Source organism: Sarcophilus harrisii, chromosome 2 (assembly GCF_902635505.1).
Source record: "Sarcophilus harrisii chromosome 2, mSarHar1.11, whole genome shotgun sequence".
NCBI classification, from domain to species: Eukaryota; Metazoa; Chordata; class Mammalia; order Dasyuromorphia; family Dasyuridae; genus Sarcophilus; species Sarcophilus harrisii.
In genome coordinates, this window is record NC_045427.1 from 285,128,184 (window position 1) to 285,145,620 (window position 17,437).

Genomic DNA, 17,437 nt, shown 5'->3' on the forward strand with positions numbered 1-17,437 from the left:
CATATCCTCAACCTTGAAAACTGATGAAAGCTGACATTTAAATTGGTTTGCAAAATGCTTTCTCTATGTTATATAATTTGATCTGTACAACAACTCTAGGAGAAAGGTGTTCTAGGCTTTATTATTCTCTTTATGGATGGGGAAACTAAGGTTCATAGAGATTAAGTGATTTGCCCGTGGTTGCACAAGCAGGATTTGAATCCAGACATGTGAAATGGCCCAGTCTGTATTCCAGTCACTGTGCTGTGTTGACTCTCGAAAAGTTCATGGAACTTTAAATTAAGAGCTAGAAGAAAATTTAGATGCCATTCATTCTAATCTCTTCATTTTATAGATGAAGAAACAGATGCAAAATGATCACATGATTTGCCCAGGATCAAACAACTAGGATCTGAGACTAGTATCTCTGGCTAAATTAGGCTTGAGATGTTTTAAAAATTAGTGTTAAAAAATAAATTATTTAATATTAACAGTATTTTAAAATTTGGCAGAGTTGAAAATTATTCTCTGCATTCTGAAATCAGGTAATAGAGACAAAAGTTTGTTCAGTTCCTAGCATTAACATAGTCCTGTGTTTGGTGTCATTTTCCAATTATATTTCAACACTTAAAGAGTTTGTGATTTCAGGAATTTAAGTATTTCCATCAGCAGTGCCTATGACAGCTTGTCTGTTTCAAGTAGATAACTTTTGTGATTGCTGTGGCCAAAAAAATTTATCACCTGATGGTGATTCTATTGGTTTGCCAGGCAGGTCTCAATAAATGGATAAAGGAAAAAAATCATACTTATCCTGGAGCAAAGAGAAATTATTGGTCCTCCTAACCCTTACTAGTTAAACTTGAGACAAATTGGCCATTTTCTTTTCTATGTAATTATTCTTTTGACTAGAAAACATTTTCATTTCATTTCTTTTCATTAGTCCCTACCATGGGCAGTACAACTTAATTGTATTTTCTGAGCTGGATCACTTTCTGAGCCTTATATTTTTGTTCTAACTCTTCCCGCTGCCCCCACCCCTATCTATTATTAGCCTTAATAATAGTCATTTGATTGTACACAGTGCAAAAAGCATTGCTACTCATAGGATTTAAGCCAATCTGTATAATTCAGGGCCTAGAGGAGAAGCCTTGCCCAACCTAACCGCAAGCTGGCCAAATGAATGTGGACCCCTTAGTTTCTAGAGATTGAGAATTATTAGTGATTTTTTCACAGTAGTAGCTGCTTCAGATACATTGCATTGACTTTGTGGACACTTCTGCATATTATAGATATGCAGTATTTGCAACTAATATTGATGCCAGAAATTTTTATTTTCCATGATTCATGAGTATTTGTTTTGTGATAAATGGTATGTATTCCAGGAAAGGCTTAAAGCCTCTTGTGAAGAATAACACTGAATAGGTAAATTTTTAGGCTTTGTGCAAAGTGCACAAATGCCCTGTCCCAGCTTTGATTTCAGAAATGGCGAGCAAGTCTACTTCAGCCATGGGAAAGAGATTTATATTCAGGAATCCCGGCCTCCAACACTAACTCAGCTGCTTGGCTCTCTGTGTGTCCTTGTGTGAGCCCCTTCCCATCTTCTGGCCCAGAGTCTTCATTTGCAAAATGAGGGGGAGTTATCTTTAAATCCTGTAATTCTGGGACGAGTCCTCACAAGGAAAGATTCTTGAGGTGGTTGCTTCTCCCTGGATAGATTCCCTTCAAGACCTGAAGGATAAAGGCCGCGCTGCAAAGCTATGTTCAACAGTTAAGACCTTGATCTTAGAAGTAATTTTTCTTAGAAAGTCTGCACTGTGGTACATGGAGGCTGGGGGCTGGGGGTTTGCTGGAGTTTGTTTGCGCCTATGATTTTTTGGACGTACTTTCACAGGTTCAGTTCACGCCACCTCCATAGCAGCCTCCAGAGTGGAGCAGGCCCTCTCTGAAGTGGCTTCGTCCTTGCAGAGCAGCGCCCCTAAGCAAGGGCCCTTACATCCCTGGATGACGCTGGCCCAGATTTGGCTTCATGCAGGTAAGAAAATTTAATGACCAGCGCCGCCCCACCCCTGTCCCTCCCTTCCTGCTGAGCAAAGGTAGTATGGGGCTTGGCTATGCACCAAATCCCTATTTAATGCTACAGTAAGTTGGAAATGGGTATCACCTCTGCTGTAAGATCCAGAGGGAAAAAGCCCTGCCTCTGGAGTCAGAGGACTTAAGAGTCATTTCTCATTTGTTTTGCTTGAACTTGGCAAAGTCACTTAAAATGCAAGAGCCTCAGGAAAGGCATTGTAAAATGAGGGGGTTGGACTAGATGGTTTCAGAAGTCCCTTCCAACTCTATTTCTGTCATGTATAATAGGGCTTTATATTTTTATTTGAGAAACCTGGACCTCATTTATATGAGATTGTTAATACTAGCCCACATTTGTATAGTTTGTTTTTTAAGGCTAAGTTGTACTTAAAGTACCTTTCAGAACACCAAAAGTTTGAGAAACAAAGCATATTTTATTTCTCTTGCTTAAAATCAGCATCAGACTTGTAGTGTTTGCTTTTTATTATTTGTTACTTATGGAAAATTAATAAATTATTTGATGGACAAATGAAGTACTTGAAGAGCCTGGGCACTCTTGATGGGTGCTAATTATCTAATTGTGATTTATCTAGAACCTTTGCTCCCCTTTCCTTCTGCTTGAGTTATTTATCTCCCTTGTCCCTAGTAGTTTTTGGACTAATTCTTCCTCCTTTTTATATCCAGTCTGTAAGTTTTATTTTATTTTGGCTGAGGAAGAAGCATCTCTTAATCTTGCTCTGTACTTTCCCCCTTTCTACTAGAGTCAACAGATTAATTCCCAGATTCTGCTCCCAAGGTAGAGATATGAGAATCAGTGGATCAGATTGCTGGGATCACCAAAGTTAGACATTACTGGATTCATAATGAAACACAAAAATTTTTTTAATTTAAAATATTAATGATGTCTTCTGGCTACAAAATATGGAGTTTTTGTTTCTTTTTATAATCAATCTTATAGTTTCCAGAAACATTCATTCCAGTGCATTGCCAGGAGGTGTATACTATTCTTTAAGAGTTACTCCACTGATTTCTGTCATCATTATTGAGAATACTTATTATGGATGCATAGATCTGTAATCTATATAGACTCATTCCATTTGAAGAATACAAATTGTTACTTCCCAGTAGCCTTCCACATCATGACAAACATATGTATAATCAAACACAATGCCTAGTAATGTGGTGGTCAGGCATATTTGCTGATCTTTATCCTGGACCATGCACATCCTTTTATTCCTCAAAAAATTCAACTCAGTTGTAGCCTTCTGTGAAGACTTCCTTAGTCCTCCTAGTTGTTACTGCTCTTTCTTTTAAATTTCTTTTTATTTATTTATCTGAACGCTTATTGTATCCTTCCCAAACAGATGAAAGCCCCTTAAAGAAAGGAACTTTCCCATTTTTGTCTTGGTGTTAACAGTGCGCTTAGCTTGTTTGTCACATTTATTTGCATCTGATTTTACCCTTCTCCTTAGTATTCCTCATCACTTCAGTTCAGAAAAGTTTAATATCATATTAAAAAATGATACGTAGCATTATAATTGGAAGGGATCTTAGAAATTATCTGGCCAACCAATTTTTTTTATGAGAGAGGAAACAGGCTTAGAAAGGAGGATTTTTTTTTTTACTCAAACAAGTTAGTGGCAAATGTTTTTTCTGACTCATATTCTAGTTAATTTTGGGCTACTTTAAGCTGCCTGTTAACATGGAAAGGATAAAGGAAAGATGGAAGACTCTACTTATTTGTAGCTACCTGTTAGAAGTTTGAAAATTTTTAGATCATCAGTAAATGTGTATTTTTTTCATGTGATTATCCATCTCTCTTTACTTTTGATAACAGAGGATATGCTATAGCAAGATAGAACACAGTGGTTCCATGTAATCAGTTCCATGTAATCAGTTCCACGTAATCAGTGAATTAAGAGTTCAGACCTTTCTCCTAGACTGGTGATATTTAGTAATTCATCATAAATACTTCCTTTATTTACTCCTATAGTAATTTCAGACTCTTCCTTAGACCCTTATTCCAATGAGATTAATTTTTATCTTTTTCAGAGTTATTGCTTTTATTTTTTATTTACTGTTTCAAAGCAATTGCTTTCCTTGGAAGACTAAGAATATTTTGAAAGCTTCAAATACTCTTTGAAAGTATAAATGCAGAAAAGAACAAAGGCAACATATGCTGATCTAATCTAACACTTAGCATTTATAAAGCACCTTCTATGTGCTAGATAATGGGGTAGGTGCTTTACTAATAGTATCTAGTTTGATACCAACAGCAACTAAGGGTATTGTCCTATTGGTATCTATGGTAGATCCTATTATCATCCTCACTTTACAATTGAAGAAATGGAGGTGTACAGAAGTTAAGGAACTTGCCCAGGATCACACAGCTAGTAACTGTTTGAGACTGGATTTGAACTCAGCTCTTCCTGACTCCAGACCCAACGCTTTATCCATTACATCACTTGGCTCTGCTTCCTGTATGTGTGTGTGATAAGCACGCATGCAGAGCAGAGACGCATGTACACGCACAGCCACACACATAGAGACCCCCAAATAGTCACAGTTTTAGAGTAATCCAGCAGTGAGATATTCAGTAACAAGAGGTCATACACATTGTAAGGTTTACAAAGCAGCCCAGTGGATTTATGATGGGAGTATTCTTACCACCATTTTACTAATGATTAATTAGCCTGAGACTCAGAGTTGAAGACGTTAGTCCAGTATCATATAACTAGTAAATATCCAAGATAGGACTTGAACTTGGGTGTGCTAACTCTAGGACAGATGCTTGCTATACAGGGTCAGTAGCTGAACCTAGTTCTCCAGTGTTTGGTAGATTTTCTGTCACTCAATCATATTGTAGGTAGACCTGGCAATAATGGGAGTCACTCGTGTGGAGGGAGGCAGCTAAGCATTCACACCAACACCCTTTGAAACTTAATTTTAAAATATGGGCTTCTAATGTCTAGCCTAGTTACTCCATAATAATTTAGCCACTGAACAATCCTGGATTGAAATGTACTGTCAGACCCATAAGTGATGACCTGCCCATTTTGGAGGGGAGGTCATGGAATTTACTCTGGGATAAAGATGTCAGTGGGAAAGTTTTGAAGCAGAAGTATTTCCTCTCTTTTGAGTTCATTGTAGTGGTTAACTGTAATTGTAAATAGCTTTATTTTATACAGATTTTTTTTTATGCAGTCTTTTAGAGATAAAGAATATCACTAACATTAGAATTTTCTTAAACTCCTTATTTGTTTCATGTAAAATTTGGTTTTGAACAAAAGTATTACAGGCTTTTGTATAAATTGATGCTGATAGTGTTTTATATCTCAGTAGTTCTGGTTCTTCTGTGAATTTCAAATCACTTAAATAAATAATGCATTATTTTAACATCTTGCTTCCAATCCAGCCCATTTTGTGGTAACCAAATAAATGGACATGGGAAAGATGGGCAGAATGAAGAATAGATTTCCTTGATAGGGCAGCTGAGGCATTTTGCAATAGAGTGGATGTCGGCTGCCCATTATGTCAGCTGAATGCTCCACAGGCTTTGGGAAATAGTGTATTCTGTATCAGTATTTGGAGGTTTCACCAATATATTAAAAATTTCCAACTGGTCTGTGGCCAAGTTAATTTGGAAAACATTGATGTGGAGAATTTGGAGGCCTTATTCAAAATTCCCTTTAACTAAAGTGCTCATATTTTGGGGGAAACTTGACTACTAGTGAGTACTTGGCTTTTAGGGTGTATGTCTGGGAATATAATTATATTACTTGCTTCCTCTCAGTTTCAAATACCAACTGACTTTTCTCCCACTGTTCCAGATCACACCCAATCTTTTATCTCTACTTGTCCTATCTGTTTCCTCCCAGGCTCAAAGCAAAGTGCTATCTCCTACTAGGAAACTTCTCATTCTACCAGTTATTAGTGCTTCCCTCACCCCCAAAATTACTTTGCATTTTATTCATATATATAATGTTATACTATAAGCTGTGCATAGTATAGTGTCTAATATATATGTATATGTGACACAATTGGATATGTAGATATTTATATAGATAGATTATTTACTTGTCCATGCATACAGGTTTCTTTCCCCAAATATCCTGAAAGCTTCTTGAAGGCAAGGACTGGATTGGTTGTTTTTTTTTTAGTTGTCTGTTTGTTTTGGGGGATCTTTGTATCCCCAGCACCAATACTCAACTCCACTAGGGGTCTTCCTTTTTACTTCAATCCCACTTTAAAGCCTTAATGCTGAGAACTTTAGAGAAATTAAGGGTCTTGATAATTGTAGCAGTGCTTAGAGAATATAATAGTAGACTATATCATACACCTCCAATTCAGTTTCTTCCTTTGTTGTGTGTTACCCAGAAAAAAGTACTTGATTGAAGGCTGATTATCTTCGTTTTCCATATTGTTTCTGTCTTCTATTTTATTTCCCTTCAGACTCTGCTTTGTTGTTAGACTCCATCACCATTGTCCCTCCTGGGGGATTATGGGAATTCATAATATTGTGCCTCTCCATTATTGGAGTGGAAATTTATTTTCCAAAAAATTCAGAGTGCTTTCTTAAGTCATTTGATTGCTTATCCCTGTGAGATAGAGAAGATCAGGGACTATTCCTTTCATTCTACAGTGGAAATTGAAATAAAGTACAGTATTAAAATAGTAAATAATTTGCTCATTGGAAGTTTAATAGAGTATTAGATTAGAAATTTAGAGGCCTGGGCTCTGGGAGTTGACATATATATATCATTTGAAGACAGAGAAACCCTAAGAATAACCCTAATTTCTTCTGGTAGACACAAAATTCATTGTTTAATATAGTTGTTTGTGATGACCACGTTTAGCACCCAGAGTATATTAAAATGAGCCGGAGTCAGAATAAGGGAAAATCCTTGATCTTTATTCTTTGTAGAGGTGAAGAGGAATGGCGATATGAATTGAGAGCAGTCCTGACACAAGTGCGGCCAGCCTTGCTTCTGCCTCTCACACTCCACCCACCTAATTGTCTATGCAATCTCCTATACGACACATCAAACTTGCACAGAGAGTGGGCGGGGCCATTCTTTCTCCAATCATATATTAATAGAGTATTGTCCAATTGCTAATTAGCCTTAAGTGCTAAGAGGGACCTCAGTGCAACAAGAGCTTCAGCCCATTACAGTTCTTAACATAGTTTATGTTGTTTTGAAATGAATCAGGACCTCTCCCTAGTCAAGTTAGCTTCTTGGTACCCATCTTTTCATTAAAATCATTTGGATGGCAGCTAAAAATGACGTTGTGATAGGTGGTTAATTTCTGCTTGTTACTAACAATCATAGCTTCCATTCTGGCATCTTTCACAGACTAAACTGCTGGCTATTCTTAGCCAGTACAAGATCAGATTTTCTGATTTGCTGTGAGAGTTAAAAGCCAGAGGACTTTGATGAACTCCTTGACTCAAGCTGTCAGAGTCTGTAATATAAACCTTTAGTCCCCTCTTTCTTTAGCTTCTTTTTTAAAAAATTTTATTCAGAGGTAAGATATATCCTGCTTCTCCATTTTGACCATTTGACCATTTTGAATTGAATCTACAGACATTTTCAGCACTTCTAACTGTGAACTAGGCACCAAGAGATCCTAAATAGGGGCCAAGTAGCATCATTATATGCTGAGTGTATCCCACATAAAAACCTGAGAGCTGCTATACTTGGTCATAAATCTGGTCCATGCAGTTGATTCGTTTGTCTCTGACTCTATTAAATTTCACTCTATATAATAGTGGTGGAATTTAAATATTAGAGGTAGAAGGGATCTTAATACCTCTAACCTAAGTCTCCAATAATAGTAGCTCTCATTACCATAACAGTTCAGATATTAAGCACTTTAATCACAACAACGCTGTGAGATAGATAGTGCAAGTGTGAAGCTTCTCATTTTTACAAATAAGGAAACTATGGCTTGAGTGTTCAGGTGATTTTCTTACATGATATGCAAAAGGGTTAAGAGTAAAAACTTGCATAGCTTTTTTTTTCTGGACATGTAACAATTATAGCTTAAGGATGTTGTTGAATGGGAGCCCTTGTAAACCTTTAAAACCTATAGATCCCTGAGTTTATATCTATATCTATCATATTATGGTTTTGAGGTTCCTTTAATCCTCATCTCAATTTAATCCTTATCATCGTCTTGTGAAAAGATATGGTTGGTGATATGAAAGGTTGTAGAGGTCTCCCATATTAATCCTCAGAAAATATCTAAAATGAGCTACAGAAAGACAAATGAAATAGAAAACTGAAAAAGAAAATATAAGTGATCTCCTTCATCTAATCCAGAACTATACAGAAAGACCAGTGTAGGTGGGGAGAGGAATTGCACTAGGGAAGCCAGCATGAGCACAAGTAAATGCAGAAACTAGCAGATATAGGGGGAGGAGCAATTAACCAGCCATTAGCAGGGAAACTAGCTTGGGCATCCACAAAAAGATATGAAGGCAATCATTGAACAGAGAAGGCAGAAAGCCAGCATGAGATCCTAAAGCCAAATTCCAGCCCTGGTCTATCAAAAAACAACAACAATAAAGAACTGGATAATGGAACCCATTCCCTTAGGTTGCCACATGGAAAGATAGAGCCTGGCCATGCACTCCTTGGAAAACTGGGTCAGCTCAATAGCTGGCCACTACACTGGTGTGAGGGATGGCACAGATTGTGCAGGATGTCTGAGAACCAGCTTGATCTCCACCTCCATACAGGTGCTTGTCAAGCCTAAGGAGAGAACAGAAGAATTCGTAGTGAAACATCATGCTAGGAGGAGAAAGGCAAGCTGAGCCCTATCTTGAGAGAAAAAAAGAGGGGGGGGAGGAATTAAACAAATAATAAAATAGAGAATCTAAATCTCAGAAAAAAGAAAATAATTCATAAAAAATTTCCTAAGGGGACCAGCTAGAACCCAGGCCCTGATAGATTTTCAAGAAAATTGAATTAAAAACTCAGGGAAAGAAAAGAGCATTTATTAAACTCCTGTGTTTCCAGCACTCTGCTAAGTACTTTACAAATACTGTTTCATTTGATACTCATTAAAACCTTGGGAAGTAGATGCTAATATTTTTTTCAATTGAAGAAACTGAAGCAAAAAGAGTTCAAGTGATTTTATTCAAGTTACATAGGTAGTCAGTGACTGAGGATAAATTTGAACAAAGGGCTTGAACATCAAGCCTAGCATACTATGCACTATGCCACTTAACTATCTCAAAGAATTCCTTTTCCGGGGGTGGGAGTGGAGAAGGTCGGGGGAGGGGGTCCTGAGGCAATTGAGGTTAAGTGACTTCCCAAAGTCACACAGCCAGGAAGTGTTAAGTGTCTGAAGCCAGATTTGAACTTCGGTCCTCCTGACTTCAGGGCTGGTGCTCTATCTACTGTGCCATCTATCTGCCCTAAAGAATGCCAATAGAAATATAAATAACTTTCAAATTTAAGAAAAGAATGAATTAGTTTGGTAGAATCACAATTAATATGTGACAAATATGGCACTAAAACCTAACCTGAGGAGAGAGTAAAGAAAGAAAACTATGGACCAGTGTCCCTAATGGATATAAAATATCATATATCAAAATATCAGTAAAAAGAATATAGCAGCATAATTATGGGATTATATATACTGTTACCAGTTGGAATTTTTTTTACCCAGAAAACAGGATTGATTCAATAAATAAATAAAATGTAAGCATTATAGACCATATAAATAACAAAAACAGTTTTAAAGTTACTTGGTTATGTTAGTAGAATCAGAAAGGGCTTTTGATAAATACAAAGCCTCAAATTTAAAAAAAAATGAAATAATACAAGAATAATATGGTAAACATCACTTATTAGGGTTACTTAATATGACAAATAATGTCTGCATAAAAATTAGCAAAAATGCTGGAGACTACAAAATTTTCCCATATATTATAAGGTTAGGGGAAAAGCAAATATATCTACTATCACTATTATTATTTGACAAAGTTCTAGAAATGTTATACCTGGCAACAAGAAAACAAATAAATTGAGGGAATAAACATAGACACAAGAAACAAAAATAACCATTTTTATAAATGACTTAGTGATTTACTGAGAGAACCTTAAATTTAGCCGAAAAATTTGTTGAAGCAATAACCTGTCATTGCAAAGTAATAGCTTATAAAATCTACAAAAATCATCGGCCTTTCTTTATGTTATCAATAAAACCCAATAGAGATAAAGAAATTCCATTCAAAAAAGAAATTCTACTATAGAATGTGTAAAATGTGTGGTAGTCCACTTTCTATAAAACAGAAATGTCAAGTGACACATATATTTTAATACATGATCTATGTATGAAATTTTTTATTTGTATTTAATTCTTTTAAAGGAAGGTTTTTTGGGGGTGGTAGAAAAGTTGAGGGGGTAATTAAGAAGGTATACTAGCAGTACCCCCCTACCCCAAACACAGAAAACACCATTGAAGAAACAAGTTGAAGATACACAAAAATTAGTTGAAGAAGTTTATTGGGAAGCCCAGGCAAACCAGGATTGTGTTGCAAGTTACAGAGTTAACTTTAATATATACCTTTTTTTAAATGATCAATTAAATGTATAGAACTGAGACTGCTTAAATCAAACTGCTGTTTGATTTATGTTACCCCTGCAATCAGTTTTATAGATCTATACTAGACTTTGGTTGACTGATCGGTAGAAAGTAGATATTCATGTATGAGTAAGGTTCAGACTTTGCTACAAATACCATCTTCCCTGGAATATCATTTTCAGCAGAATTGTGAATGAAGGATATCTTTACTATATGTTAAGTGCAAAGTAGTTGGGAAGCAGGAAAATTGTGTCTAAGTATTCTTTACACAACAATAGATCACCAAAAGCAGCAAGTTTGCCCATGTAAAAGGGGACTTTAGAACTCTGAGAGTAAATACTTTCATTTCCTTTGGTTTGAAGTTGTGGACTTGGTGCAGGTTATTTTTTTCCCTTCTATCTTGGATCCATCGTGGTTGGCTTGAAAGATGCTGCCCTGTTATGGAATGTTGTCTCTCCTTATCTCCACCTCCTGGCTTCTATCTTCTTTAGCTTCCTTCAAGTCCTAGTTAAATTCTACATTCTACAAGCTTTTTCTGATCCTTCTTAATTATACTTTATTATTTCCTTTATTAGTTTATTATTTATTTAAAATTTTTTATTATAATAAACTATTATAAATGTTAATATATTATTACATATTAGATACATTAAATTATTAGATATTAAATATATTATAAATTTTTATAAATTATAAATATTATAAAATATATACTAATATATAAATTATAAAATAAATATTATTATATTTATTATTTCCTTTATTATTTCCTATTTATCCTGTTATGGGTTGTTGGCACATAGTTATTTGCATATTATCTCCCCCATTGATTGTGAATTCCTTTAGAGCACAGATTGTCTTTTATCTTTCTTTTCCCTAGAGCCTGTAGTAGGTGGTTATGAGATATTTATGGACTGACTGACTACTCTGTCCTCTACAGTCTGGTAGCCTGGATCTTTGTGGGCTCTATTAGGTCTTCTTTTATATAAACTTTTAAAAAATAAAATCAAGCTATATATATGCAATCATCTCTACTTTTCCTAAAAGGAAATACTCATGGTTGTAAATATAAAGTTCATAATGGTAAGAAAACATTAAACTTTAGTTGAGATAATAAGTATAGGAAATATTTTACAAAGCCTTAAACTGCTCCATAAATTTCTTGTCATTCACAGATTTGTTGTTTATTGATTTAAGAAAATCAAGATATGCAATAAGTGTTACGAAGACTATCAAAAGTACTTAAAATAAAAATTTTATTACATTTCTAAGTGGAAATACCCACAGAATCTCCACATTTTCCTTTGTTGTGGAGTATACTCTAGTGATTTACAATATAAATGGTATCCGTAGCCTAGAACCCAAATTCCCTGGGTTCAGGTCACCTATGATCATCAGCCACATCCCCCATTTCCTGACAGGGAAGACAGAGGCTACTCCAAATCCAATTTGAGATTTACGTCATTATAAAACAGAAGAACAAGCAAAATGGCAGCAATCCCATACTGTGTGGTTCACTTGTAGTGATCCATGACTACAACCAAAAATATCTGAGTTCTATTTTCAGGCACAGTTCCTGTGGAAGTACCAAGTAGTCTGAGGAAATAATTGCCTTCTTCCTAGTTTAACAGAATCAGATCCAGGCCACCAATAGGCATGCTTCTTTGGAAAGCTGAAGGGGGTAACTTGTGACGACTGCGCTAGCACCCCAGATACCTCAGAATCAACCAGAGTCAGGATAAGCAAAGGTCTTTAGCCTTTATTCTTGAGGTCTTAGACGCAGGATTGAACAGGATGGAAACAGAATCTGCACAACCACCTTCTTCCTCATCTACCACCCAAGTGTGACCCTGGCTAGTCTTACTCCACCCCCTTGTCCCTCCTACAATCCTCTATACACCAGTCATTGAGCCAGCAGGGATAGTGGAAAGGGCCATTTTCCAAGTATTGTCCAATCAGTAGTTAGCCTCAAGTGCTCGGCACTCCTGACCACAGGGCATCAACTCAATAGTTTCTGCCCTCTACAATAACTACTGTTTATTGAGGGACATAGTGATTTGGTAGAAGTTGTGTGAGAGAATGCATTAGAATGGAAAGAGGCAGGTGGCAAAAATATAGTTAGGTGACCATTGCAGTTGTCTCTGTGAGAAGTAAAGGGGGTCCTTTAGTAAATTTATGGCTGTGAGGCTACTGAGAAGGGAAGTGATGCGGAGATTTTGTGGAAGTTGAAATGACAGTTTTGCAACTAATTAGTTATGTGGGATAAAATAATGAAAAGGTGAGGGAAATGGCTAAGGTTGTGAAGCTGGAAGACTGGAAAAGATGGTATGACCTTCATAGAAATAGTTAAGTTCAGAGGAAAGATGTTTGGGGAAAAGAGAGTAAGTTCTGTTTTGAACATGATGAGTTTCAGATATCTCTGTAATATATAGTTTGAACATGCAATTAGTTCAGGGTAGAGACTTGAATTGGAAATATAAACCTGTTCATCTATATAGAGATGATAATTAACCCATGAAAGCTAATGAAATCAACAAGAGAAAGAGTATAAAGAGAGGAAAAAAGAATATTCAGGACAGAAACTTGAAGAGCACCCCACTTGGGGTACATGATATGGAGAGGGAGAGAGAGAGAGAGAGAGAGAGAGAGAGAGAGAGAGAGAGAGAGAATGAGAATGAATGAGAATAGTTAAAATCAGTATCATGCAAAACTAAAGGAGAGAGTAGCTAAAAATGTCAAATGTAGCTAGAAGTAAAAAGATTAGAATTTAGAAAAGATTATCTAATCAGCAGTTAAGAGATCATTGGTAAATTTGAAGAGAGCAAGGTCAATTGTGTGATTTGAGTTTGGAAGCCAAATTCAAGGGGTTGAGAAATGAATGAGAGCATGGGAAGGAGAGCTTTGTGTATTAGATAGAGGATTAATTATAGGTGAGGCATATGCATGTTTGCAGAATTCAGAGAAAAACTTCTATAGGAAGAGATTGGTGAAGTGGGGGGATGATTACAGATGGCAGTTTGTTGGCAAAAAAAAGGAAGAGATGGGACCAAATTGAGAGAGGTGAGTCTTGATGAGAAGGGCTATTTCTTTTCTTTCTTTTCTTTTTTTTTTTTTTAAATTATAGCTTTTTATTTACAAGTTATATGCATGGGTAATTTTACAGCATTGACAATTGCCAAACCTTTTGTTCCAATTTTTTCTCTCCTTCCCCTATCCCCTCTCTCCGATGGCAAGTTGACCAATACATATTAAGTATGTTAAAGTATAAATTAAATACAATATAACCATACATATCCTAACAGTTATTTTGATGTACAAAAAGAATCGGACTTTGAAATAATGTACCATTAGCCTGTGAAGGAAATCAAAAATGCAGGTGGACAAAAATAGAGATTGGGAATTCTGTGTAATAGTTCATAGTCATCTCCCAGAGTTCTTTCACTGGGTGTAACTGGTTCAATTCATTACTGCTCTATTGGAGCTAATTTGGTTCATCTCATTGTTGAAGATGACCAGGTCCATCAGAATTGATCATTGTATGGTATTGTTGTTGAAGTATATAATGATCTCCTGGTCCTGCTCATTTCACTCAGCATCAGTTCGTGTAAGTCTCTCCAGGCCTTTCTGAAATCATCCTGTTGGTCATTTCTTACCAAACAGTAATATTCCATAATATTCATATACCACAATTTATTCAGCCATTCTCCAACTGAGGGGCATCTACTCAGTTTCCAGTTTCTGGCCACTACAAAGAAATCTGGAAAAACATTCTTGCACATACAGGCCCCTTTCCCTTCTTTAAGATCTCTTTGGGATATAAGCCCAGTAGAAACAGAGTTTGATAACTTTTGGAGCATAGTTCCAAATTGCTCTCCAGAATGGCTGGATGTATTCACAATTCCACCGACAATATATTAGTGTCCCTGTTTTCCCATATCCCCTCCAACATTCTGCATTATCTTTCCCTGTCATTCTAGCCAATCTGACAGGTGTGTAGAGGTATCTCAGAGTTGTCTTAATTTGCATTTCTCTGATTAATAATGACTTGGAGCATCTTTTCATATGGCTAGAAATAGTTTCAATTTCTTTGTCTGAGAATTGTCTATTCATATCCTTTGACCATTTATCAATTGGAGAATGTCTTGATTTCTTATAAATTGGAGTCAATTCTCTATATATTTTGGAAATGAGGCCTTTATCAGAACCTTTGATTGTAAAAATGTTTTCCCAGTTTATTGTTTGGAAGGGCTACTTCTTAATCAGAGATTAAATAGAGGAGGAGGGAAGGGGGTGATGTCATAAGGTTTGGGGGTATAAATTTGTGAGGAGCTTATGGTCTAAGGCATCATTTTCCTTGGTAAAGTATGAAAGAACATTCTCTGATGGGGAGAGGGACTTACAAGGATGTAAGACAGAAGTTTGCTACTGAAGCTTTTTAGCTTCAAAATTATAAAATAGGCCTGAGGGTTAAGTCACTTTAAGTTCCTTGAACATAGTAGAAGTTGAGTAAATATTTGTTTAATTGAATTGAGTTTAATTCACTTGAATTCCTGCTGTGATCGGGCCCTTTGCACTTGCTCTGCCATAAGAAATCTGACAGAGACACAACCCAGTGGTCCACAAGGCCATGTCCTTTCTGAGATGATACTGCCAAAAGCCAGAGTGGTAGTTGTCCTCCTCAGGGGGCAGGGACCTGAACCTTCCTAATTTTCCCTGACCATCATGAGGAAGCACTTTTCAATCTCTACAAATGTCTGCCACAGATGTGTGTTTTGTTTTTTTTTTTTTTGACTGAATTAATAGGCAGAGTAAATAACACTAACATCCAGGTTCCCTTTGAGGACTTTGGTTGAGTTAGGGCCCTGCGTTGTTCCTGTTCCAGATGGGTTGCTTCCAATAGGAAGCTGCCTAGTTCCCTAGTGGGAAATCAAAACCTACCCACCAGTGTAAGGTGTGGGGCAGAAGAGCTGCGTTGATGTGTCCCATCCTGCTTGTGTTCTTCTCCTCCCAGCCGAGGTCTACATCGGGATTGGCAAGCCCGCGGAAGCGACAGCCTGCACCCAGGAAGCAGCCAACCTCTTCCCCATGTCTCACAACGTCCTCTACATGCGGGGCCAGGTCTCTGAGCTCCGGGGAAACATCGACGAGGCCAGGCGCTGGTATGAAGAGGCCTTGTCCATCAGCCCCACGCACGTGAAGAGCATGCAGAGACTGGTGAGTCTGGGCTCATGGCCTCCTGAGGCTGGGGCTGGGCCTGGGGCTGGGGCTCACCTCACGAGCACTTGGGAGTTCCTGTCTCTTTAAAAGAGGAGATTCTATGAATTGAATTGCTGTGGGCTTTGGGTTCTCTCTGCCAACTCAAAGAATCTGAAAAGTAAGGGATTTCAGCTTTATAAGCAGCTGCAGTTGTCATATGTATATAAGTTTGAATTTTTAACTTCAACTAGAAAGAGAAAGAATTTCTTGTTCTTAAACTTTCTGTGTTATTGCTTTACCTTTGAGGAATTTCCAACACTTTTGTTGCCATATAGTAGCTATTCTGGAGAAATTCCTGGGCATTCAGGTCTACATCTTAAGTACACCCAGGCCACCATCTTGTCTCATACCATTCACCTTTTTGAGTCTTTGACAAATGAGGGACATTACCACCCCACCCCCAACCCCCACCCCCACACACACAAAGGGACAGACAGTTCCATTGATGATATTATTACTTTTCTCCTTTCACTGTGGAGGTAGAATTGTGGGTTATGATGAAATGGTGTGGACTTTTTAACCATCTAAGAATTACCAAAGTTAAAGGTAAGTAGGTAATCTGGAAAGAACCCATTTTCCACTTTGATCATGAGTTGTTGCAAGTGACAGGCTTATTATTTCACTTAGACTATCCTCTTCAGGGAATTTGAGCCATAGGTCAAGGTTAGCTTCACTGGGCCTATTTTCCTTCCTCTCTGAAACCTCAGGAGTTATTTGGGAACCTGATTCTTTGGGGAATTATCCACCACTCTATCATGTCCACAACATATGTCATAATTTTGGATGGTTTTGGAATTGAATACTTCCAGGAAGGGGAGTAGATTGAGTTACTTCTGTTCCTTGGAAAAGTCATTTGACCTACCTCAAAGGGTTTTTGGGAGAAAAGTTCTTTGAAAACCTCAAACTTTAAATAAATGTAAGTATTAGTCCTTTCTAGTTGGTCATTTAAAACATTTACTGAATACTTCCTATGTGTCAAATACTTTTTTAATGAAATTCTGAAATTGAACCTAATTAAACAATTATTGAGAATAACTGATATGCCCAAAAGTCAGAATCATTTTTTTGGGCGGGGGGAGGGAGTGTGTATGTGTGCATGTATATACATATACATATATATGCTGTATACATTTATACACACACACACACACACACACATAAAATACACACGTGTCTATTTATATGAAGATAGAGCTATATGCCATTTTGTGAAAATATATTATTCTTTCATTTAATATGCGTGCCAGGACCAGAGGCCAAACTATTTCTCTTTTAACATCTGTGGCTTTTCCAATATAAGCTAAAGAAGTTCTATAATGTTACTTAGATGCCTTTGATATCATCAGCTCACTGGTCCTAGCTCTTCCAAGCTGTCAATCAGAAGGGGCTGGTGTGGTAGAAAGAACCCTGGGGTAGTTAGTAACCAGGAGATAAGTTCAAGTCTCTGTTATGACATATATTGTACCTTCATAAATTTTGAATTGAAACGGGTCTGAGAGGTTTTCTAATCCAGCCTCCCTAATTTTACAGATAAGGA

The 17,437-nt window shown here is 36.9% G+C and overlaps 1 protein-coding gene across 7 annotated transcripts in view; it reads left to right on the plus strand.

Moving 5' to 3' along the window:
• TTC7B (tetratricopeptide repeat domain 7B) overlaps positions 1 to 17,437 on the plus strand; it is a 310,918-nt gene that overhangs the window by 225,275 nt on the left and 68,206 nt on the right. For all 7 annotated transcript variants that reach the window (XM_031952351.1, XM_031952352.1, XM_031952354.1 and 4 more), the window contains 2 exons: positions 1,871 to 2,011; positions 15,656 to 15,858. In XM_031952351.1, the coding sequence (XP_031808211.1) occupies positions 1,871 to 2,011; positions 15,656 to 15,858 (344 nt within the window). The remainder of the gene's footprint in view (positions 1 to 1,870; positions 2,012 to 15,655; positions 15,859 to 17,437) is intronic.